This window comes from Armigeres subalbatus, chromosome 3, assembly GCF_024139115.2.
Source record: "Armigeres subalbatus isolate Guangzhou_Male chromosome 3, GZ_Asu_2, whole genome shotgun sequence".
In the NCBI taxonomy this organism is placed as follows: Eukaryota; Metazoa; Arthropoda; class Insecta; order Diptera; family Culicidae; genus Armigeres; species Armigeres subalbatus.
Window position 1 is genome coordinate 315,338,843 of NC_085141.1, and position 26,518 is coordinate 315,365,360.

A 26,518-nucleotide genomic window follows, 5' to 3' on the forward strand; every position below is an offset into this window, starting at 1 on the left:
TATTTGTAGCTATAAAGCATTGACACTGTCCTAAAACTGCTCAGTTAACTCTGTTGAAAATATTAATTTACTAAACCATTAACTAAACCAATCTAATCCAAATCCCATCCACATCCAATACAAATCAAATAAAATAAATCCAATCCAAATTCAATCCAAACCCAATCCAAATTCAATCCAAACCCAATCCAAATTCAATCCAAATTCAATCCAATTCTTATCCAAATCAAACCCAAATCCAATCTATATCCAATCCATATTCAATCCAAATCCAATCCAACTCCAATTCAATCCAATTCGTATCCAAATCAAACCCAAATCCAATCTATATCCAATCCATATTCAATCCAAATCCATTTCCAATCCAAATCTAATCTAAATCCAAACCAAATCTAAATCGAATCCAAATCTAAACCAAATCATATCCAAATCTAATTCAAATCCAATACAAATCTAATCCAAATCCAATCCAAATCCAATTTGAATCCAATCCAATCTAAATCCAATCCAAATCCAAATCGAATCCAAATCCAATCAAAATCCAATCCAAATCCAATCCAAATCTAAACCAAATCCAATCCAAATCGAATCCAAATCCAATCCAAATCCAAATCCAAATCCAATCCAAATCCAAATCCAATCCAAATCCAAATTCAATCCAAATCCAATCCCAATCCAATCCAAATCCAATCCAATCCAAATCCATTCCAATCCAAATCCATTTGAAATCCAATCAAAATCAAATCCATTCCAAATCCATCCCAAATCCAATCTTAATCTAATCCGAATCCAACCCAAATTCAATCCAAATCTATTCCAAATCCAATCCAAATCCAATCTAAATCCAAATTCAATCCAAATCCAATCTAAATCCAAATTCAATCCAAATCTAATCTAAATCCAATCCAAATTTAATCCAGATCCAATCCAAATCCAAATTCAATCCAAATCCAAATGCAATCTAAATCCAAATCCAATCCACATTCAAATCCAATCCATCTTCTTCTTCTTCTTCTTCTTGGCATTACATCCCCACACTGGGACAGAGCCGCCTCGCAGCTTAATGTTCATTGAGCACTTCCACAGTTATTAACTTCGAGGTTTCTAAGCCAAGTTACCATTTTTAAGGCTAACACGATGATACTTTTATGAGACAATTTCCAACCCGAAAATTGCCTAGACCGGCACCGGGAATCGAACCACCTCAGCCACCCTCAGCATGGTCTTGCTTTGTAGCCGCGCGTCTTACCGCACGGCTAAGGAGGGCCCCAATCCATATCCAATCCAAATTCAAATCCAATCCAAATCCAATCCAAATCTAATCCAAAACGAAGCCAAAACCAATCCAAATCCAAATTCAATCCAAATACAATCTAAATCCAACCCAAGTCCAAATCGAATCCAAATCCAATCCAAATCCAAATCCAATTCAAATCTATTCCAAATCTAATCCAAATCCAATCCAAATCCATTCCAAATCCATCCCAAATCCAATCCAAATCTTATCCGAATCCAATCCCAATCCAATCCGAATCCACGCCAAATTCAATCAAAATCCAACCCAAATCCAATCCAAATCCAATAAAAAAAAATCCAAATCCCATCAAAATCCAACCCAAATCCAATCCATATCCAATTCAAAACCAGTCCAAATAAATTCAAAATCCAATTCAAATCCAATCCATATCCAATGCAAATCCGTTCCAAATCCAATCCAAATCCAATCCAAATCCAATCCAAATCCAATCCAAATCCAATCCAAATCCAATCCAAATCCAATCCAAATCAATCAAATCCAATCCAAATCAATCCAAATCCAATCCAAATCAATCCAAATCAATCCAAATCCAATCCAAATCAATCCAAATCAATCCAAATCAATCCAAATCAATCCAAATCCAATCCAAATCAATTTAATAAAAAAATGCGAATGATTTATTCAGGCTCACTTTATTCCCCACAATATGTTATAGCAGAAGGCTAAAATTAATCTTTGCACAGTGTGTCAAGTTGGGCAAAAACTAACAGAAAACCCTAAAAAGACGGGTAGTCCTGAAACGTATATGAATTGATTTCAGATAATGATATATAATATTCCAACAATAAATAAATATTTGAGCAACGCTCTCCTATTATCTGTCGGCTGATTGGATGGCTTTATATGGCTATATATGGCTTAGATGGCTCTATAAGAAAGGGCACATACTAGAGTGTACCAATTACAGAGGGATCACCCTTCTGAACTCGGCGTACAAAATCCTGTCGCGTATCCTGTTTAACAGACTGAGACCGTTTAAGGAGTCCTTCGTCGGCGAATACCAGGCAGGTTTTCGCGAGGGCCCATCAACGACGGATCAGATGTTTTGCCTGCGGATGATCTTTGATAAATTCTGGGAGTACAACTTGCAGACTCACCACCTGTTCATTGATTTCAAAGCAGCGTACGATTCAGTGAAAAGAAATAAGCTGTGACAGATAACGTCCGAACATGGTTTTCCGGCGAAACTGATTAGACTAATACATGCAACGCGGGATGGCTCGAAACCTTAGACGGATTGAACCAGTGTGATGCACTTTCGAATTTATTGTTCAACATTGCATTCGTGGGGCGAAGGTTTATAGTTCGTTGTTAGAATTTAACTAATAACGGAGTTATAGCGCTAGTTGCAGTAACTTAAACTAGATGATTGGAATTTTCTTTTCATTTAGTCTAAGTTACTGCAACTAGCGCTATAACTACGTTATTAGTTGAATTATAACAACGAACCATTTGGCAGAGTTGTAGACAAAGCTTCACACTAGAAGTTCACCTACAACACATTTTCAAATTCAGCTTTTGGAATGAGTTATTGACAAACTACTAAATGATCGAATGCAATTTACTAAATGATCGATAACATCCTTGATTAGGATATCTGGCGTGCAGAGGAACGGCACTATCATCACATGGTCGCATATGCTCCTGGGCTTTGCGGACGACATCGACCACATTGGAATCGATCGCAGAGCAGTAGTGGGGGCTTTTGTCCTACTGAAGAGGGGGACGGCGAGGATAGGCTTAACCATTATCTCTACAAAGACAAAGTACATGGTGGCAGATAGAGATAGAGGAAGACCTAGTGGTGTTGGTGCAGAGGTAGTGCTTGATGGGGATGTGTTTGAAATAATTGAAGAATTTATTTACCTTGGAACGCTTGTGACATGCGACAATGACGTTTCCCGTGAAGTAAATAGACGTATTGCTGCTGCGAATAGGGCGTTCTACGGACTACGTAATCAAGACGAGCTAAAGAAACTTCAGAAGGTAATGATGAAGTTGAAGTTGGATACCTGTTGCAAGAAGTCAATGAACGTGTTTTCAAAAAAGAACGAGTTAGAAATGTTTCTTTTTGCTAAAGTAGTAGATTTTTTTGAGTGGTGGAGAGAAGGATGTTAGAATGATTGATCATAGCCTGGAGCCTACATCAGCATCATATATGAATTCAACGATTTCAAAACGAATACAAAACGCAGATTCAAGTTCTACGGTTGTTTAGCGCGTGCGTGGTCCTGGAACGCTCATGCAGACCCGCCCGTGTTCTGTATCACGAGTATGTTAGTATTGTACAAAATACAACAGCACACGTGTTCGAGTTCTAAAACAATTGAGCAACTCGAAGAGTTTTCAAGAAAATTCACTGTTAATATTATACAACTCTTGGCTATATTTCTTAATTCGTGCAAGGCTTAAATATAGTAAATACAAGTTCATATACTGAAACGAATACCAAATGGTTAAACTGCAAACGGCGTGTCATATATTGGTCCAAGGATAGCCTAGGCTTTCTTTTTATCGTAAATCGAAAGTTGACTCTAAGAGGTTGTAACGCGATTTTTTTTTCTGAGTTTTTTTTTGTATAACTATGAAAATAATATGGCTGCTTACTATCATTTGAGTTAAGAATATCGACGCTTTCAGTAACATTTGATTCTACCTCAAGTAGTTTCGAAAAACATACGAAAACGACCGAAAATAAAACAAATCAGTGTATTTTATTTTAAAACCGTTGTATCTCAAAAACGATAGCACTTAGAAGAAAAAAATACTGTTTTCCTTTTCCAATGGAATTTTTACGTACTTTCATAAAATCAAGTTGATTAACGTAACAAAATTAAGGCCATTTTTAAAAACCAAGATTAATCCAACTAGTGGAGATGGAGCCTTTCTCGTGTGTAATAAAACTAGTATTTTGGCCATAACTTTTGAGCCTATAGTCCAATCTGGTCATTTTCCATCGGTTGAGGATATGTGCCTGAAAAATTAGTCAGGTATTTAAGACATAACTTCCGAGCCCATAGTCCGGTCAAGTCAATTTCCAATACGAACCAATGGAACTTGTAAACTACTTGTGAACAACTTGCGAGTAAATCGGTTGAGGGTAAGTGCATTAAAACTAAGCTAGACTTTCTTAAGAGCTTTTTTGTATAGCAAAAAGTATTTTGGCCATGATTTCCAAGCCCACAATCCCATCTGTCCAATTTTCACTAGGGAACAATAAGACAAGATTTCGCGTCGAATGCAACTTGTTGCGAGTAAATCGGGTGAGAGTGAGTGCATTAAAGGTGAGCTAGACTTTAATACAGGCTTTTCTATAACAGAATGTATTTTGGCCATAATTACTGAGCCCATATCCCGGTCTGCCAAATTTTCAGTAAGGTACAATGGGACAAAGCTCCGCGTTGAATGGATGTTGCTATTGAATCGGTTGAGGATAAATCCCTAGCAGCACACATGTCCCACGTAGGTTACTGCAACTCATTTGTGACCAGATTTGGTCGCAATCGAGTTGCTGCAATCATTTTCGACCTACTTGTGCTGCTCGGGATACCAAAAAAGTGAGCTAAAGTTTTTGCACTTTTGGTGCGCGCACACACAAACGCACTTTTAAAAAAATATAACTTTTTTGTCCATCATTTCTTCATCATGGCCCATAGAGTAAAATAAAACAAATATCAGATATAAAAAATATCGAAAAATTATCTATTGAGATAATCAATTTTTAAGTTTTATTCTCAATGATTGGGTATTTTTTTCATAGTGTATAATTTTTCAAATAGCCCAATTTGATTACCTAAAACATTGCCAAAGACACTTAAACAATCAGATAAGCCGTTTTCAAGTTATATTTTTTGAAAGTGTTCAATGTGTTTTTGCTTGGGTCCTTGTCAAAAGTTAGGCTACAGTCAAAATGGCAAATTAATACTGTTCTGGCAACCCTGCCCAGACGCAGCCGCATCACAACCAATATTTGGCCGATTAGGCAAATGTCAGTTCACAGCTGATATGATGGTGAGAGTGAGTGATAAAATTAAAGCGAGGGAGAAACATATACAGAAAAGGGGAAAAAGGGAAAATATAAACAAATGGCCGAAGTTGAGTAAACAGAATTAGTAGCGAATCGAAGAAAATTGTATTGCAAGAGGAGAGTTGAACGGTGAATAAATCTAGATTGCATTTGAGGTAGAGTGAATTACGTGGAGTTTGGTCAGCAGATAACAATTAAGTACACTGTAAGTAGATTGAAGTGCGAAAATAAACATATAGTTAATTGCACCTTTATGAACAGCTGACGCAGGACAGTACAGTGGTGCTCAAACTATCGAAGACAGCCCACGAACTTTTAGACGACAATTAGACGAACGACACAGAAAGCGAGTAGAACAGGCAGGTAAAATATAGTACACGCTAAAAAGAGACTAGACAAAATAAATAAAGAATTAAATAAATTAATAGACAAGTCTACGTGGACGATTGAGACGGAAGTTAAAGGAGAAGAACAAACTAAAATTGTGAGTAGAAATGTTACAAACAAGATTATATTTGTAAAAAATTGTAAAACAACCCACAAACTTAAATTTTAATTAAACTTCCACAGTTTGATCATCCTTTCAAAGGTTGATTCTCAAAAACGGTTTCGTTTAAAATCCGACCGTCCGAACAAAATCAAAAATTTTATATCGGATTACTTCGGAATGGCTTCCTCTCCTTCGAAAAATGAGCAATGTTTGTTCTGCTCAATGTCGGAGGATGTGGATTGGGTCCAATGTGGGAAATGTAGGCAATGGGCTCATTTCTCCTGCGCTGGCGTAGACCAGGAGGTTGTGAAAGCCGATTGGCGCTGTCAAGTGTGTGTTTCCGCTAGTGCGCAGCAGCTGAAGGTTCCGGACACGAGAAGCAAGACGCGAGGTGGCAAGAAGACCGGCCAAAAAGGCGATGGAGGGTCCGATCAGGGAGTTAGTTCCGATGCAGATCCGGCTGAGAAGCAGTTGGAAGAGGAACAACTCGCCAAGGAGAAGGCCTTTGCAAAGCAGATGGAGGCGCGGAAGAAGCTACTCGCCAGGCAGAAAGCGTGGAAGCAGGAACAGCTGAGGCAAGAACGAGAAATGCGGGAACTGGAGCTCCAAGTACAACGCGAGATAGAAGAGCAGCAGTTGCAGCAAGAACAGGAAATGTTGGACGCTCAACTGGCTGCGGAGAAGGAATTTTTGGAGAAGCGAGACGCGATCCGGAAGAAATTCGACAACAGCGTCAAGAGGGTGAATGCGTCCAAGGACGAAGATGGTGCTGTCGGTGGGAGGTCGAAAAGTGAACCGGACCAGGCGGTAGAGGAGTGGCTGCAACAGTCAAGGAAGACAAACACGCAGCAGTCGGTCTCGGATGTCAGGGGAGCTTTTCCGAAAGGTGGAGTTCCACTGGGAGCAGGAGTGGTTATCAAGGCGAACAAAACGAAGTCGATGAAACCGGTAAAGGAAGTGCCTGAAATCGTCGAGAACGAGCCAGAGTCCAGCGAAGACGAAAGCAGCAAGTCGTTGGATTATCCAGCGAAAAGCCGTCACAGTCAGAGCCGGTATGGCAGCATGCAGAGTAGTCATGATTCCGACGGGCCGGGGCGTGATATTGGCCATATCTCGAAACAGCAGCTAGCCGCTCGGAAAGCGGTGTCCCAGTACCTTCCGAAGCTTCGTGGAGAGCCGGAAGTCTGGCCGCTGTTTATCAGTAGCTTCGAGCACACGACGGCGGCGTGCGGGTTCACGAACTTGGAGAACTTGAAGCGGCTGCAGGACTGTCTACAGGGAGACGCACTCGAGGCAGTCAGGAGTCGGCTAGTGCTGCCGGATTCGGTTCCGGATGTTATTTGCGATCTGAGGAATCTTTTCGGAAGGCCGGAAAAGTTGCTGAAGACGCTGCTGACAAAAGTGAGGAATTCTCCTGCGCCGAGAGGAGATCGGCTGGAGACCTTCATTAACTTCGGGATTACGGTGAAGCAACTGTGCGATCATCTTGAAGCTGCACAGCTCAGAGACCACCTGAACAACCCGATGCTGGTACAGGAGTTGGTGGACAAGCTACCACCAAGCTATAAGCTGGACTGGGTCCGGTTCAAGCGTGGAAAAATTGACAGTCCACTAAGGATGTTCTCGAACTTCACCACCGAAATCGTTTCGGATGTGTCCGAGGTTACGGAGTTCACAATGTTGTCAGTGAACGAGCGAGCGCGTCCTGGGAGAGAGAATCCTAGGAAGAAGGAGTTTGTGCATATGCATGAATTTGCACAGAAGCGGAGCGAAGGATCGCGGATCGAGGCAGTCAGTCGGCCGTGCTGGATCTGTGAGCGGACGGATCATTTGATCAGAAATTGCGATGAGTTCCGGCGAATGAATATCGCCGAAAGGCTTAGAGAGGTGGAGAGGCAGAAACTGTGTGGAATCTGCCTAAACAAACATAGTAATAGTCGCTGCTCGTCGAAGATACGGTGCGTGGTGCGAGGTTGTCAAGGAAACCATCATCCTCTGTTACATCGCGTGGAAAGATCTGTGCAATTGCAGAAAGCGATATCTGACTGCACAGTGATTTTCCGTATGATGCCGGTAACGCTACACGTCGGCAAGCGTCAATACGACACCGTCGCGTTCCTGTACGAAGGGTCATCTGCGACTTTGGTCGATGATGTGGTAGCCAAACGATTGAAAGCTGAAGGTTCACTGGAGCCGTTGTTGATAGTAACGTGGACCGGGAACATCGACCGCCTCGAGAACGAGTCCCGTTGCGTAGAGATGATGGTGGCAGCAAAGGGCTCGAAGGAGAAGTTTCCGCTGCTCATCACTCGGACAGTATCGGAGTTGCAGTTAACCAAACAGAATTTTCGATACGCAGAGGTAGTGAAGCGGTACACACATCTTGTGGGCGTGCCAGTGAAAGATTTTCTGTCCGGGATGCCGACCATCCTCATCGGTTTGGATAACCTACACCTGCTTGCGCCGCTGGAGTCACGTGTTGGTAGACCGAACGAACCGATCGCCGTGCGATCGAAGATGGGTTGGACAATATATGGGTCCGAAAAACGTAGAGCCAGCGTTCATACATACCTGAATCTTCATTCTATCGCGACGGTGAGCAATCAGGAGCTCCATGATTTGATGCGGGAGCAGTATGTGCTGGAAGAAACAGCGGGTGCATCGTTCGCTGTGCCAGAACCGTTGGAAGAGAAGCGTGCTAGGGAGATCCTGGAGGCGACAACACAGCGAGTGGGCCATCGGTTCGAAACTGGACTGTTGTGGCGCAGCGATGTCCGGAAATTCCCCGATAGCTACTCAATGGCTATGCAGAGAATGCATGCACTCGATCGGAAATTAGAAAGGAATCCAGTGCTGAAGGAGAATGTGTGTCGGCAGATCGAGGAGTACCAGCAGAAAGGATACGCGCACAAAGTAACCGACGCAGAGTTGATGGAGACAGCTCAATCTGCTGTGTGGTACCTGCCCCTCAACGTCGTGGTGAACCCACGAAAGCCAGGCAAAGTGCGCCTGGTATGGGATGCAGCAGCATCAGTGAATGGCATTTCCCTGAATTCTGAGCTGCTCAAAGGTCCGGATATGTTAGTTCCCCTTCCGCGAGTGATCTGCCATTTCCGAGAACGCCCGATCGCCTTTGGAGGCGACATCCAGGAAATGTATCACCAAATCCGCATCAGATCAGAGGACAAGCAGGCGCAGCGATTCCTGTTTAGGTCAGGTAGCGAAGAGGCTTCACAGATATTCGTGATGGACGTGGCGACTTTCGGATCCACGTGTTCGCCCAGTTCAGCGCAGTACGTGAAGAACGTCAATGCGAAGCAATTTGCGAAGAGGTACCCGGAAGCAGCAGATGCAATAGTCAAACGTCATTACGTGGACGATTACTACGACAGTGTGGACACCGTGGAAGAAGCGATCCAGAGAGCCAACGAAGTGAGATATGTTCATTCGTGTGGCGGTTTTCGAATTAGGAACTGGGTGTCTAACTCCAATGCGTTCCTGCAGGCGGTTGGCGAGCAAAGCGGTGAGTCGGCAGTACACTTTAGCGAAAATAAGGCTGCAGAGTATGAACGTGTGCTGGGCGTAGTATGGGATACGATAGAAGACGTCTTCTGTTTTGAGACCGCTTCGAAGTTCGAGTGTTCCAAAGTCCTCCGAGGAGAAGAACATCCCACCAAGCGGATGGTACTCAGCATAGTCATGGCACAGTTTGATCCGGCCGGATTCCTAGCTCCAGTTACCATCCTGGGTAAAATGCTGGTGCAAGATCTGTGGAGAACAGGATGCCAGTGGGATGATGCGGTAGATGACCTATCATACAAAAAGTTGGCGCGGTGGACGAGCATGTTGGCGAATGTCCAGGCATTTAAGTTGTCGCGCAGCTACTTCGGCACTGCGAGGTCCGATGAAATCCGGGACGTACAGCTGCATATTTTTGCGGACGCGGGTGAGACGGGGTATGGATGTGTGGCATATTTTCGTGCCATGGTGCGTGGAGAGGTGAAGTGCACGCTAGTGATGAGCCGGGCGAAAGTTGCTCCCTTGAAACAAGTGTCAATTCCGCGACTGGAGCTTCTGGCGGCGGTACTGAGTGCACGGATGTCACATACGGTGCGCGAAAACCTCAGCATATCTATTAGCAAAGTGGTATTTTGGATAAATGCAGAGGTGGTACTATCGTGGATTAGATCCGACCAGCGCCGCTATAAACAGTTCGTTGATTTCCGCATCGGAGAGATCCTGAGCTTGACGAAACTAGCAGACTGGCGGTGGGTTCCGACAAGGCTAAACGTTGCAGACCTGCTGACGAAGTGGGGAAAGGATCCAGATCTACATCCGAGTGGTCCGTGGGTACGAGGCCCACAGTTTCTGTACGACCGGGAGGAAAATTGGCCGAGGAAGAGTTTGCCGCCGGCTAATACGACTGAGGAACTTCGGGTTCATCTGTTGCTACACGACGTCAAGGTACCAGCGGTTCTTGTAGACGCGAACCGCTTCTCGAAGTGGACGATCCTGGTCCGAACGATAGCGTGCGTGTTTCGATTTGTGACGAACTGTAGACGGAAAAAAGGGAAACTGCCGATAGAAACGTTGCGAGCAACGAAAGGTCAGCTGAAGTCGCATATATCAAATGCGGGTGCGTCGGTTCGACTACCACTACAGCAGAAGGAGTACGAGCAAGCAGAGCGATGCTTGCTGAAGGTAGCGCAGTCGGAGAGTTTTATCGATGAGCTGAAGGTGCTGTTGAGGAACAAAGATCGTCCGACGAGCCAGTGGATGGCACTTGAGAAGTCTAGTCCGCTATACAAGTTGACCCCGCTGGTAGATGAGTATGGCTTGATCAGAATGGAGGGCCGCGTGGAGCGGGCAGAGTTTCTACCGTTCGACTTGCGGTTCCCAGTCATTCTTCCGAACGACCACAGAATTACGAAGCTGATAGTCCAACATTACCATGAGAGGAGTGGCCATGGATACCGCCAGGCGGTTAAAAACGAGTTGCGGCAGCTGTACTACATTCCGCATGTAGATGCAGTGGTGAGAAAAGTGTCGGCGGCCTGCGTCTGGTGTAAAGTACATTGCTGTCGTCCCCATGCTCCACGGATGGCTCCACTACCAGTGTACCAGTGTAAATTATGTTTTATGATTATAAAGAATGTACATGAAAAATTTCAGGGAAATCAAAGAATACCTTCGATTTCACAGAGAATTGCTTAGCTTCTATCTAGAAAGCAAAATACACGCCATAGATCGTGTTCCAATAGAGACACGGCAGGTATTTTCGTCTGTTCGTCATAGTCTCGAACACCAATAAAAGAGACGCTTTTTTGTAAAACTCATACGTACCAAATCGTAAGCTCAGGAGAAACGTTCTGCTATAGTGGAGTTCTAGCAAATGTACGTTGCTTTCGTTGGTTTTAGCCCCTATGACGAAGGACGGAAATACCTGCCGTATCCCTAGTACAAGCTCATCGCTGTTTTATCAGAATGCCATAAAATAAAAAAAAATTCAAATGTTCTCCTTCCATTTTCAAGGATGGGAGATTTTTGTTTAGTTTAGCACATACATATTATGCTTTATTTCAGAAACCGCAATTGCCCATTTTCGAAATGTTTTGCAAAAAATCAGAAAGAACTGTTTCCAAACAAAATGTAATAAAGTCTTTCGATTTCATAGAGTTTATCCACCCCTTAGCAAAAATATTTGAAACATACAAGTAAAGGCAAAACCAGAATTTATGATGAACTTTAATTTCAACTAACTAAACAATTACAATAGATTGTGAAAAGCACGTTCCTTGGACACAACATAGGCCAGCATACGATACAAGTTCCTGATGGTCAAATCCACTCCGTCAAATCTAGATCACACATTGATTTTTTTTCTTCAATTCCACAATAAGATTGTAGCTTCACGACAAGTATTTTCAGATAGGTATGCTCGTTTTCAGTGTCTCATTTTTGGCTCCACAAATTGAGTTATAATCCAGTACAGCACTAACTCGGCTAATAAGCAGATGACAGCATTCCACTAAACAAAATGTTGGAAAATCTTTCATCCTTTCCTTTTTGTTAACTTTCTTTTTCGTCACGTGTATGATGAAAAAGGCTGTGAAGGCGATAGCACAAGGAAAAAAATATTGTGCTCTGTCAGTACATTCATTATACACTAGCGTAAATTCTCTCAACATTTTCCAAAACCAAGAAAATCAATTCACAATTTCCATACCACTGCGGTTTGCTGTTTGCTGCTAACCAAAACCGTTTGCGAACGAAACCCCTCAAACCTACAACAACAACAAAGACCCGGCCTGCGGTCTCGTATCAAGGAAACCCTCTAGCCTAGCCGCCGTGTGTACCTATTCCACTCTACCAAAAACATTCTGCGGCGTCCATTGCGAAGCTGCTAAGAACAGTTTTCCGGAAAAACTGCAGGTGGCATCCGAACTGCCCACCTTCGCTCCTTTCCGTACAACAACGGAACGATGAGGACGCCGTCGCAGTCGTCGTCTTTACGGCAGGCTAGCTGACGATGCAAAAATAACGACGATGACGACGACGAATGGTGAATCAAAAACAAAGAGATTTTTGGAAAATGCGTTGAACGTCCGGTGCAGCTTGATTCGTTGTTTAGCCGGTCGATGGAAGGAGAAGAAAATGTCCCCACCGTGCGCACTACTGACCGGTGTGCAACGACTGTGTTTATGATGGAAGTGGTCAGTTGAGGCATTTGCTATTGGTACATGGGCTTCTTCTCAGAATGAATGGACGGCCTCGTGTTTCGAGAAGAGCACTTGGACCGATGTTATCTCTAATCGTATTCAGCGGTGCATTCTTTCTGAAGACAAGTGCACCATTGCTAATGAGGGCCTTTGCTCCCAATTCCAATTCTGTCTGAGCAGACACCGCATCGCCACAGATTCGGACAAACCAATAGAGTTTCGTCCAGTGCATGCAATGGAGGTGAATTGCTGATAGGTATTTGGGTTCCTTTCTCACGCTTCGAAGTTCATCGTAGCTTCTCTATTCTGATGAGGGTATCTGCTGCTGTTGCCGCTGCTACTGATGATGATGACTACATATCTACAACGAAGAAATGAAACAAACTCAACAATATGAGGGCTCCAAGCTGATGGTATGGATTCAACTGAAGGGTATGCCACATACATTTTTGCATGATTTCACAAATCTGTTAATTGGCACATCTGAATTTAAAACTGCTCAAATTCTCAGGTATGCAAGCAATCAAACACGAAATAATTCCCACAGGCCATAAAACCTAACATTGGGTAACTTTCGAAAGTCACGATTCGTCCAATAATTGATTTGAATGAATTGAATTGAATGATAAACTAATAATAAATTACCTCGCAGTTAATAATTGTGGAAGTGCTAAATGAACACTAAGCTGCGAGGCGGTAATGTCGCAGTGGGGAATATGTATTTTAGCATCATTATGAGTGAGTTTCCAATCCATGATAATGAATCTAGGCATATGAAAAATCCACATACCCCTAACCCAGCATGCACATTTGCCGCACAGGCTGGCGTGAGAAGCAGTGTAGATATGCGCCGGTAGATGAAGGCCAAACCCGGGTCGCCTTCGCTCAACGGCATATCGTTCTTTGATTTACTCCCGCATTTTCCAGTGCAAAACGACGACGACAACGATGGATGCAGAAACGTCGACGAAGTTTGATGCTCTCGAAACGTTGCGTCGTACGTGCAGTCCTCACCGCACCGTCATCGTCGTCATCATCATAGACGTTTGCTGTTGTTTTTGAGTTGGTCTGGGATCTACGGCAGCAGTCTGTGCACATATGGGATACTTTCGCCAAAGATAGGGAGGAAACACGTTTTCCCGCACCTCGGCTCCCGGCCGAAAGAGTAAACGGTACCCAACACCCCTCGTCACGACACACGGAGGCGATATTATTTCATGGCAAGAAAAACACATGTGTGTGCAGCATGATGCAGTTTTTCGGGTAGTTGGCGGGTGGTTTTTGTGTTTGCTTTATCTTTCCACCCTTTGCCCCGGCTCGGGAACTGCGTGCGTCTCCTCTCGGGCTATGGGTGCGTCGACGTCGAAGTTCTACCTTGGCTGCCTATGTAGTTAGGATGTGGTGGCCTGCATAAGGTTTGCATAATGCATTTTCCCCGAGATGCTTCCACTTGGCTGTGCAAACAGGTTTTTGTGATTGCAAATTCTGGGACTTTGGAAGGAAATTTGGTGCGTCTTTGCGGTTGAAAGGATTCAGAATTCTGAAAGGTTCGGCTATATAAGCAGTGTGCACCTCACTCGGTGGAAAAGCTTTACGGTTTTGATATTTTTGTACCCTCAAGGGTACCGAAATTTTAAATGCTTGACAAGACTCCTCAGAGCGTGGAGTATCTTGTATTAACTGAATGGGTTTAATGAATTCAAGTGATACGAGGCACAATTTTCTGCCTGAAGAGCTTATTTAGATTTAGGTTGGCGTATTAAGAAGGCTCCTTACGCAGTAGTGGTCATCTGGAAGATGCTTCAAAGACAAATCCATAGAAAATACACCGTTTTTCCACTTCACTGAAGATGACTATCTGCATATGGAGGAATTGAAATAAAGTCGTTATCACTCACCTTTGAAGTTCCACTCTCTGGAATCTTTCGAAGGCGTCAAAGGATGTAACGCGTATGAGCATAAATATTTGCTCTACGGCGATCTTCACACTTATTTAGTTTGGTAATGTTTGAAGACAGAGCATTAACCGGCTCGAATACTGCTTTATGGAGTACACCTTTGTGTAAAAGTTGCGTCGCTTCTTTCGGTTTCTACAAGTACTGGTTCGGTCTAATCACTATCTCTTAGGTCTTAAATTAAAGCAAGGCAATCTCACACAGCTAAAATTTGCTCTGACCACGTTCTTGCATATATAAACGAAACGGAAGGATGCTCAGTTGGATACTTACTTTGGAATTTTGTTAGTTTAGAAGGTGTATCAGTACGACACTTTTGACAGGCAACATTGTCTTGTAGCAATGAGTGTCGAACTAATTTTCCTCTTCTAATCCTAAATTGGCTGTGATGACTTATCCGGCCCTCCTTAGCCTAGCGGTAAGAGGCGCGGCTACAAAGCAAGACCATGCTGAGGGTGGCTGGGTTCGATTCCCGGTGCCGGTCTAGACAATTTTCGGATTGGAAATTGTCTTGATTTTCCTGGGCATAAAAGTATAATCGTGTTAGCCTCATGATATACGAATGCAAAAATGGTACCTTGGCTTAGAAACCTCGCAGTTAATAACTGTGGAAGTGCTAAATGAATACTTAGCTGCGAGGCGGCAATGTCCCGTGTCGTCTAGACGCATGTACTGTGGAGTATGTGTTCGATTCCTACCCCGATAGGGAGAAAACTTTTAAAAAAGCGAAAAGTTCTCTACTGGTTCACTAGGTGTTGTGTAAATTTCCTATCCGTTGTCTCATGCTAGATGTCAAGTGTTCAGTCTATCCTTTTAACAAGTTTCACCAATTACCTGTACTGGCTTACATATACTGCACGGCGTCAGGCTGTTTGGCCGAATGTCATTAAGCCGAACGAATCGCATAGTTGAACAAAATTCATCAGACTACGAGCAACAACAATCAATCAGACAACAATCAACAACAACAGTCAATCAGAATGCAACGAGAAGTGTAAAGTGAGAAATGAGAGGTTAATAGTGAGAATTGCGAAATGTGAAGTGAAAGGTGAATAGTGAGAAATAAGACACTTCTCATTTATAAAATCACACGAAAAATAAGTAGTCAGAAGTCGGAAGTGACAAATGAGGAGTGAGAAGTAAAGAGTGAGATTTGAGAAGTGAGTAGTAAGAAGTGGAAACTGAGATATTGAACTTGGCTTTTCAACTTAGTATTGTATTAGTATTTCCTCAGTTATTAATTGAAAGCTTTTTCATGCCCATCATTGCGGGACATATACACAGCAAAAAAAATTGAATGTTACATGCCATGTAAATAGAACACTCATGTAACATTCTTATTCTGCAAATCGATTTCCAACGCAAAAATGCGTCAAATTTCATACACATAATAGGAGCATGACATCATGCGCAATAGAGCATTACTTTACTATCATTATTACAAGCTCTACTAATAGTTTATGAGAAACAGGAAACTTAACATGTCTTCATGTAAGAGTTCAGTGCGAGATTTCTCTTGTTTCGGACAGCAGAACGATGGCGCGATCGGCCGAAATATTGTGTTCTGCTTTGCGCGGCTGGTAAGAAAAATCAGTTCAGTGCGAGATTTCTTTTGTTTCGGACAGCAGAACGATGGCGCGATCGGCCGAAATATTGTGTTCTGCTTTGCGCGGCCGGTAAGAAAAATCAGTTCAGTGCGAGATTTCTCTTGTTTCGGACAGCAGAACGATGGCGCGATCGGTCGAAATATTGTGTTCTGCATTGCACGCCCGGTAGGCCGGTAGTTAGATTGTACTACTTTTCGCGCACGATTCATGGCTAGGTAAAATCACTGTGTATAAAGAATGGCACGGTCGTATCGCTTATCAGAGTGAATCCAGATCCAACGATGCCTACCAATTAACTGATAATCCTTCCTGTGGTTTTTGTGGAGACGCAGAGGTAAACACGGTCTTCAAATAGCAAAAACCACCTACTAATATTCCTTCCTTCTTCCTAACTGACTACAAGGACGTGGCCGGCGCCGTTATTGATCATTTGAATTTTAGAGTCACTGAAACTTGCACACTGAGAATGCTTGAACAATCCCAGTCAATCATTCAGTTGATTCTTTGTGCAATTTCACTGATTCTGTTCAATCACGGAGTAGCAACCATAGATATGTGTAGTCAGTCAAAGCTAAGCTAAGCTAACAGGAAACTTAACATGTCTTCATGTAAATATTCTACATCGATTGTGTCATCTGCCAAAGTAACAAAATAAATAAGATGGCTTTCACACGTTTCCGTACGGTAAAATTTTCGCGTCGGTTTTATCGATTTCGTTGGAAAAATACGCCGCAGTGTCGTGAATCCGTCTTTTAGGTACTTATGAATGCCATTTGCTTGAGAGATTGACATAATAACGTCCTAGAAAATAACCACTGCGGGAATACGATGAGCCGGAGTATGGAAGATCGTGCAGTGAACTTGTGCCTAACCATGTATTTCGATTGAGTTTGGTGTGTGACTAAGTGATGCCGAGGACGTAATCACAGCCCACAATCATAAACCAGGCGCGCGAGCTTCGTTTTTCAAAGCGATCCTCGTCTGCTGAGAAACGTGAGAGGTGCTTGACGGACGCTTGGATTTTGATAACAACTGCATCATTGGTGTATGACGGAGTCCCGCAGAATTCCGCTCTTATGAGAAACTATTTGCAATGAAAGCATGTGAATAGAGTGAAGAAATCATTAAATTCTGAGTAGAGATGGCAAGAGATCATCCCTAGAGATAAATAAAAATAATTTCAGTGAATAAAATATTGGTAAAATAAAATGTTATGGCTGTTGAATCCGAAAGAAAGACCGCCGCCGCCTAATAATGAAATAAAAAACCATTAATTTTCAATACACCCAATACTATACTTTACATGTAAAATTACAGGTGAACGTAAACGTACTATCATGATTGTTTTGTTGATTGATGTAACAATAAAATTTAATGTAATGTTGCACTTTATGTCACGCTCCAATTATGTGCATGATATTCAATGTAAGTGTACATGTTTTTTTTCGAACTGTGTAGTGTCTTCTTCTTCTTCTTATTGGCATTACATCCCCACACTGGGACAGAGCCGCCTCGCAGCTTAGTGTTCATTAAGCACTTCCACATGTACTATTTGCGAGGTTTCTAAGCCAGGTTACCATTTTTGCTTTCGTATATCATGAGGCTAACACGATGATACTTTTATGCCCAAGGAAGTCGAGACAATTTCCAATCCGAAAATTGTCTAGACTGGCACCGGGAATCGAACCCAGCCACCCTCAGCATGGTCTTGCTTTGTACCCGCGCGTCTTACCGCACGGCTAAGGAGGGCCCCACTGTGTAGTGTATGGCAAATAAATTGGATAAACCTTGCCACCCAGGGCGTCGAAAATGTTTTATGTAGAAGTGAGGAGCTATAATCGATAAATGAGAACCGAGAAATCAGAAGTGATAAGTAAGAAGAGAGAAGTAAGAAGATAAAAATTGGAAATAAAGAGAACTAGTGAATAATGAGGGGTGAGATGCGAGACGTGATGAATCAGAAGTGAGGTGTAAGTAGCCAAAAGTACAAAGTGAGGAAAGAGAAATTTAAAGTAAGAAATGAGAATTGAAACGTAAGAGATTATCCCTCGAGGGCGAGGAATGATCATTCATGGCATTTACAGTAACAGCTTCTGGCAGAACAGTAACAGCTTCTGGAACATTTGAAGCTGATAACCCCACGGGAACTTTGGTAGGCGCCACGTGGCGACCACGGTTCATTGGAAGCAAAGAAAGGTAACAAATGCAAAACATTAGGAAATTATGTGGTATTTTCGGATATTTTTGATGCTAATAATTTGTGATCATTTCCCAAAGTGACATCCTTGATTTCGGAGCCCCCTAAGGCCTGGCACCTTTGGCGGGGGCCGACCTGACCAACCACACGCTCGCTATGGCGCTGATCATTATGTATTATATTTTAAAGTATTAGTAGTATACAAATTATAAAAAAGTATTTCATCTTTCTTTTTTCCTCTTTCTCCCTCTTCCTTTTTCTATCTTCCTTCTTCTTTCATCCTTTTCCTTCTTTCTTCTTACTTCTTATTCCTTCCTTCTTCCTTCCTTTCTCCTCGTGTTTCCTTCTGTCTTTTTCCCTCTTGATTTTTCTTCTTCTTTTTTTTCTTCATCGTTCTTCCTTCAACCTTCTTCCTTAACTTCTTTAGTCCATTTTTTTTCCATATTTATCCTTTTTCTACCTTCTCTCTTCTTCATTAATCCTTCTGTTTTCTTCTTTCTTCCTTTTTCCTTCCTTCTTCCTAGTTCAAACTTCCTCCTTCTTTCATTCATCTTTATTTTTTATCTTTCCCTCTCTTTCTTCATTCTTGCTTCGGCCTTTCTCCTACTTCCTTCTTGTTTTTTCATGTTTCCTCCTTCTTCCTTTTTTCTCAATTTTTTGTCCTTCTTCTATCTCCCCTTTCTTTATTTTATATTTCTTCCTTCTGCATTATTCTTCCTTCCTGCCTCCTTCTTCTTCCTTCTTAGTAATTTTGCTTTTCTTTCTTCTTCATTACTTTTTATTCCTTCTTTCTTTCTGCTTATTCTTTTATTCTTCTTCCTACTTACATCTTCTTTCTTCCTTTTTTTCTATTTTCTTCTCACTTCTTTTTGCTTTTCTTTCTTCTTCCTTCCTTCCCTATTACTTCATCTTTCTTCTAGCAGGTAGGTAACGTTGATTCGTAAATCGATTATCACTCCCTTCCCTCTGGAGTTTGTCCGATCCAAACTTACTGAATTCTTGAATTGCAGCGCTTACCTTGGTTTCAGGTGAATTTCGCTGATAAAGACCACGTCAATCACCTTCTCGAAGAAATCGCTGAGCTCTTTTATGTTACTCTCTAGAGAGCAGGTGTTACAATTGACCAGATCTACCCTAGAAGCCATTTTAAATAACGAAAAGGCCCAGAGTGTAGATCTGGTCAAATCGGGATTTGCAGCTTTGTAGGCGAACTGCAAGTTGGCTAATAATTGAAATATGCGAAGGGGTGCGGAATCTTCCGGGTGTAGAGGTCTCTCATCGTCACTTGTCATAAGACGAGTTTGTACAATCCCATTGAATTCAACAACTTACTTGTATCTTGACAGATACGTATTTCGACCTCAACAGTAAGTAATCGATGCCAAATTTCCTCAGTCGATGGCGTAGCTGGTGGGTGATGTGTTGATCATAGGGGACCGATACCCTCTTCAGCGGTTCATCGATCGGTGTCAGTGTTGTCAGTTCGTTTTTCCGTAGGGTCCCCTGCTTCTTGTAGATGATTGCTTGTATTGTTCTTTCCTTGTATCCGTTAATCTTCGCTGTGTCCATGATGTGTTGTAGCTCCTTCGTTTTTCCTTCTTCGCTCAGGGGGATCGTCTGCATCATGTGGATCATGTGATGAAAAGCTGCCATTTTATGCTGATACGAATGTTTTGATGTGTATGGGATGACTCTCATGGTGTTGGTGGGCTTCCTGTAGATTTCGAAGTCTAATGTTGCATTTGCATTTTGCATTTGATGTCTTTATGCACGTCTTTATGCATCGCTTCCAAAATCCTGGGTAGATCTTTCCGGTTGATCATGCTGAAAATGTCGTCCACGTATGTCCACCATTTCTCGGGTAGTACTCCTTGTTCCTCTAGGTTGTCCTCCAAATTTGCCATGAATAATTCGCACAAAACCGGTGATAGCGGATTTCCCATAGGTTCACCCTTCGTTTGTTTGTAGAAGCTTCCACGGAATGTAAAGTAGTTCTCATTCATGCATAATCGTGCAAGCTTGAGATACATCTTTACTTTTCCTCGCCATGCTGTATCCGTCCGTTGTTTTAGTAACCAATCCTCCAAAAGGTTCAGAGCATCCTTCACTGGAACGCTTGGGAACAATGCCGCTACGTCGAATAATACCATGATGTCCTCTTCTCCGATGTTTCCTGATTCCAATATCCTCTTGGTGAACTTCTGGGTGTTTATAACTGATCTGCTGGGGAACGGCTTCGGCATACTCTGGAACTCATTGACTAACCACTTGGCCAAGTTTTGTGTAGGGGATCCCACTGATGAAACTATTTCTCGAATCTCTATACCTGGCTTGTGTATCTTTGGTAGTCCTTTGGTCCTTGGTAACACAGGGTTCGTCATTTTAACCCGTGTACTCTGCGTCGAAGTTTAGAACCAGTATTAGGGCGCAATCGTTAATGCGAACATTTTTATATTCGGTTACTTCCTGCAAATAAATTCTTTTCGAGTCCATATAATCAAGTAAGTATTCCTGCATGATTGAGTGTTAAATTTTGATAAAATATCGAAAACAAAAGTGTGCATAAAAATTGCCTCGCCATAACAAAAAGGTGGTAGACAATTAACACTGTTATTTACATTTTAGAACCAAATCCAGATGTCGCACATGTCAGGGTAGGGATTCAGTGCTACGCCTTCTCCCCTGGGTCTCCTCCGCATCGTGTGCATCGAGCGTGTGTAAAACAATTCCAAGTTCCGCGGGCGGAGACAGTCCATGTAGTGAGCAACATATCGATGTATCGGCTTGTTCCTGGTCCACTCGAAAACGGTGATCTTTATGAGCTTCATCAACTTGAGATCTTTGCATGTCGTGCACCAGATGCATTAGGTACAGCTGATGCCGGGCGTCATTCCGCTTTCCTCCTGAGTTTCCTTCAGATTTTTCACTTTGACGACGTCGTAGCCACGCAGCACGACTTTAAGTGGTTTGCTGCCAGGGACATCGTGCGTGTATTACTGGAATTGCATTGTCAGAACCAGTGCCCCCCGCGTTTGGAGCTTTTCAAAAGAAATTTATCATGGAGTACAGCCCTACGAATCTGTGCTTCATCATGACAGTTCGTGAAAACGTCACGTCATATCGTAAATGTATACAGAGGTGATAAAAAGAAAATTTCTTTTTTTAATTCAATCCCTCATCAACCTTCACAAAAATTGACGTCACTTCTCTTTCCACTCGAATAATTACTATTCAAACAGCAATTCTTTATTGTTCCTAGCGGATTTCCGGCGACATCGTCCTTCAGCGCAAAGAACTTGTAGCATGAAAGGAGCTTTGCTTTGACATTTCCCTCTTCGAAGTAAACCTCTTCCGAGATGTTGTTATGCGATTTATTTAGCGACCAAGCTTACCACTGTATCTCCCATAACGGGACCGGGCAATAATCACGCAAAAAAAACATTCCAATAAAAAGCTCCGAAAAAATCATAATTATTCATGCAAGTTAATACACGAAAAAAAAAGCGTTCCCGAATTCGTGATCCAGCAAAAAAAAGCACCGTGATTTAATTCATGGAACACCAGTCACGTTTTCTAGAACGTTCCAGAAAACGTGACTGTGTTCCCGAATCCGTGGCTGTTGTTCACAAAAAAATACACCGCGAATTTGTTTGTTCACGAACGTGAACGTTTTTTTATTGAAGAACTCTAAGGGTATGCGATAATACACTTTTTCCTGGTGTAACGAAACGAAACGAAATTTGAAATGTCTATGTAAATTCGGAACGAAATTTAACGAAATATAGATTTATTTTCGAGACCTCGAAACTATACGAAATCATGGTCCATTCAATTCGAAATTCTTCGAAACGAAACGAAATTTAAAATTTTTGGAAGTCCAATAAGGCTATTACAAATATTTAATTTTAATAAGGTCAAGAGTGGGTGGAAGTAGCGGGGGATAATGAAAAAATCAAAAAACTCCTCGCATTTATTGAAGCATGCTTTGAAAATCCTTCTTTCTTCTTCCTTCTTCCTTCATCCTTCTGCCTGTTTCCTTCTCCCTTCTTTCTTCTTGCTTCTTCCTTCTTATTTCTTCCATCTTCCTTCTTCCTTCTTCCTTCCTCCTTCTTCCATCTTCCTTCTTTATTATTCCTTCTTCCTTCTTACTTCTTTCTCTTCTTTTCCTTTTTCCTTCTTTCTTTCTACCTCTTCCTCATTCGATTTTTTTTTTGTTGCAGCCTCAAAATGTTTTTTTTGGGTAAAAAAATCCAAGGGGCATACTCCATATCGTCCTATAGATGAGCAAATTGTATCCGAAATACAATCAGCACGAGCTATCAGAGGTTTGATAGCGAATCCGATCATCGACCGATCCACTTCAGAGGTGGCTAACCATCTGACATTTGTATATCTCGCGCTTAGGGTCATAGGGACGTAGCTGCGTTGATCGATTTCTCTTAGTCGATGCTTTCTTTTTGACAATGCAGCGAATTCAGACAGTTTGCCATAGATTTTATGGTTTGAGGTGGTAAAGGATGGTTGCATCTTGCTTCAGAAACAAGTAACAAAGCATGGTTGTAGCTTTGATTTTTTTGCGTCTCTTCCCGTCCATCGAAAAATTGTGTTTGTAGTAACGCAAACACTATTCCAAAACCTTCGGATTTGTTTAGTGATTTGATGTCAATCTTTGTTCCCCATTAAGTGCAAGAAACAGCTGTTATGGACAGTATGAGCTGAACCTGAAGTCAATCATTGGTCTTTACTTTCAGCAATTCTACTGACCTTTCAATCCATTCTGGACTTTGGCAAATTCCATACTAAGCTCTAGAAATACCCACGACGCTCCAATGTTACATACATTGTTTTCAAATAGTCAAACAATATGACAAAATTTAAAATCATCTTAAGCACTGCATGTATATTTAGTTAATTCGCTGAATATTGACTGTTATATAACAGATAAATTCTATAATCTTCAATCCATTAAAAATGCTATTCTAACTTTCTGTAGGATTCAAATTGTAGTTTGAATATGAAATGTTGCACCTTTTGTTTTCCGTAGGACCTTCTACATGCTCGCTTAACTCTTGAAAGGTGCTTGCTCATCGCAGATAGAAAAATTCACTGAAATTTACACTAAAAATCATGCACATGAATGGAACATCATTATTAGCGTAGTTCCACGCGTGATATGGCCTAAATGTATACAATATTTAACGTGAAACATCAATATTGCTTGCAAGTTGTACGCAAACTTGTTAAGAAGACAACCGTTCCAGCGTAGAAAAGCGTAGATTTCCGCATCTCAAGTTTTACGCGCTGTTTACTTTTCACAATTTTTTTCTGTGATATGCTTAAACCTGGTTTAAGGTCTAAGTGGAGGTGAAGGCCTTTAGTAAGAACATTTAAACTTTAAGCCTGACGTACTAAAAATTTCGTTAAATTCGACGCATTTTCGTTAAAAATAGCATAACCCAAAAATTGCTATTCGTTTTCTGCTGAACATAAAAAAAAACACTGAAGATGTTTTCTAGAATAAAATTTAATACGTATTTATCGACTCGGAATGGGGTTACGTAAATAGTAGGCGTCAATATATAAGTAACAAAATTTAAAATAGCCTCTATAATTTTGTTCAGCGAGGAAGCCGAAATTTTCAGTAATTAGAAATACGATATTAGTTTAAATTAGTTTAAAAATTCCGCGGAATTCCGTTAAATTTCGTTAAAAGCTAGTTTTTGATGGCGAAATTTATGTAAATTAACGAAACGAAATTAGGAAATCAGATTTCGCCATGCATGCACGCGGAATTTCGTTTAGAACCACCTGAAACGAAATTTTTCGAAATATCACATATGCTTAGGTTCTATTCTTTTGTACACAGATAGAAAAATCCACTGAAATTTACGCTAAAGATCATGCACATAAATGGAACGCCATTATTAGCGTAATTCCACGCGTGATATAGCCTAAATGTATACAATATTGGACGTGAATCGTCAATATTGCTTGCAAGTTGTAAGCAAACTTGTTAGGAAGAGGACCATTTCCGCGTCGAATAGTGTAAATTAATGCGTCTCAAGTTTTACGTGTTGTTTACTATTTATTTTTTTCTGTGTAGGGAATTTCTTGGCAATTATTACCACCTACAATTCAATATTAGATATTCATTATCGAAATGCAGCGCAAAGATTGAGCAAAATCCATTGATTATCACTAAAAATCAACTATGTATGGCTCTTCCAAGTTCCAACTCCCCAGTGACCGTGATATTTTCAATCAATCAAAAAAGGTTTATAAACAACCATGCGTTCACCATTTATTTCGCATGCAAGTGTACCGATTTACAGCACCTACACTGCATGTTTCCAAGCATATTTTTAAAACAAACTTCAAATGCTTTAGTAATTCTAGAAATCCTAGTTATTTTGAGTAGGAGATCATTGTATTACGTATCTAGTTTAATAGATTTGTGTCTGCATCTTGAAAAGATTCGATATCTCGGTTTATACTGGCTAAAACATCGGAAATATTTAGGAGGCATTTGGAACCATCCTCCCCTACCTGAGAAACCCTTTCTGCCAGGCGCTTGAAATCTGAAGACATTCCACAGCACTGAATCTGACTCACAAACTCGTAGAATAAATCTTCTGCAATAACCCCGCATGAACTTTTTCAACTCAGCACCCTAAAATCGCCTCCCGAATGTTATGTCTGCCATCGTCGCTGTTTGCCAAACACATCGAACGATTAACAGCCTCTCATTCATCACTTTATATCCCACTAGTTTTCCCTGCTGATGCACTCGTTCCCTAATCTTCAATTTCTGTTTCTGTGTATTTACAACGGCATGTTACCTACACTCACTCGTGCAAGAAAACAGCTGAACCAGACGTTTTGACGTTTTTCCCTTTTCACCAAACTGCAGGCACGGCATGCACACTACAAACGGTCATCATCATTATCATCGCCGGTTTCCATCATCGTCATCGCAACAGCAGCGCACGGCATCGGTCACTGACTGCCGGTTCTATGGGACAGAAGAATCTTCCCATCATCAGCAAAAGCCGTGAAGAAGACTCACAAATGACGACGACAGGACAGCCAGCGCAGCATACACAACATTACTCCCCAACGCAAGCTGCTGTTGGTGCTTCCCTGTCGGCGGCGTCAACATATGATCTCATAAATTTAGACTGATTCGTGACAGGTGTAAATAAATGGTTTTTCAACTCGGTTATTTGCCGGTGCGCGAGCGGCGATATGTGCGGGGAACGCACATAGGAATGCTACCCTCTGGGTACGAAATTCTTCGAAAGGTGAAGATCCACCTCGCACGATGCTTCCTTGTCGCAAAATTGATGCAAACACAGGCTAGGAGGATGGGATGGAAGCTTCGTGCCATCGCCGTGGGTTTGGTTGAGAAGGGGCCAATCGCCGGAGAAGTTGCTGAATAAAAGATTAGAAAATCACGACCTCGTGAACCGGAACACGTGTGCACAGCGAAAACATACCCGTCACTGTCTCCCGTTTCCCGCGGCGCACCTACTTTATGGTTTTCGATGTGAATCCTTTCGTGAGCGTTTCTCAAACGATTGTAGGTAAAGCACCCTGGAAGGTACCAGGAAAACGACGATAGTTTCAAGCGTGTCAAGTGTACATAGCCTTATGACATTTTACCGTTAATATCCTTATACTCCAAACTTCCTATGACTATTCCGAAATTTCCAAACTTTAGGCACAAATTTTCCATTTTTTTTAAAATATGTGTTGGTTGCGTTCTTTAAAAACAGTTTGAAATTTTAAAATTTGATTATATTTTTGTAGACATATTTATACGCTTGAGCTTGATTGACCACGCTAAGCTGCTACATCACTATCCCTAGATCAATTGTTCTTTCACAAACAGCTGTCAGAGAGCACAAGTACTGGCGATCTGAATTCGTAGTCCACACTGACACCTGCCACATAGGGGACCAAGAACAAAGTGCATGGCAATATAGGCCTACTGAAAGTCAAATATCCATCTGCAATTGCCACGAGCTCATCCGAAATTCATTGAAGTTTAGGAGTAAGGCTCTATGGCAGATGTTCATATTGGTGAATTTATTGCCAATACGGAATAATATTCTAATTGGATTTAATAAAGTGTAGAAACAGCGAACATCCCAGTAAGCATTACTTCGAAGTAAATTGTTGGAGAGTATGTTCGCTTATTTGAAA

The 26,518-nt window shown here is 41.8% G+C and overlaps 2 protein-coding genes across 6 annotated transcripts in view; one reads left to right on the plus strand and one right to left on the minus strand.

Annotated features, from left to right (window-relative positions):
* LOC134225355 (protein CBFA2T2) overlaps positions 1–26,518 on the minus strand; it is a 391,241-nt gene that overhangs the window by 352,047 nt on the left and 12,676 nt on the right. The window lies entirely within an intron of this gene.
* Positions 6,058–25,495, plus strand: LOC134222672 (uncharacterized). Its single transcript, XM_062701831.1, has 2 exons — positions 6,058–10,960; positions 25,224–25,495. Exons 1-2 carry the CDS (start codon positions 6,058–6,060, stop codon positions 25,493–25,495), a joined length of 5,175 nt encoding a protein of 1,724 aa, XP_062557815.1.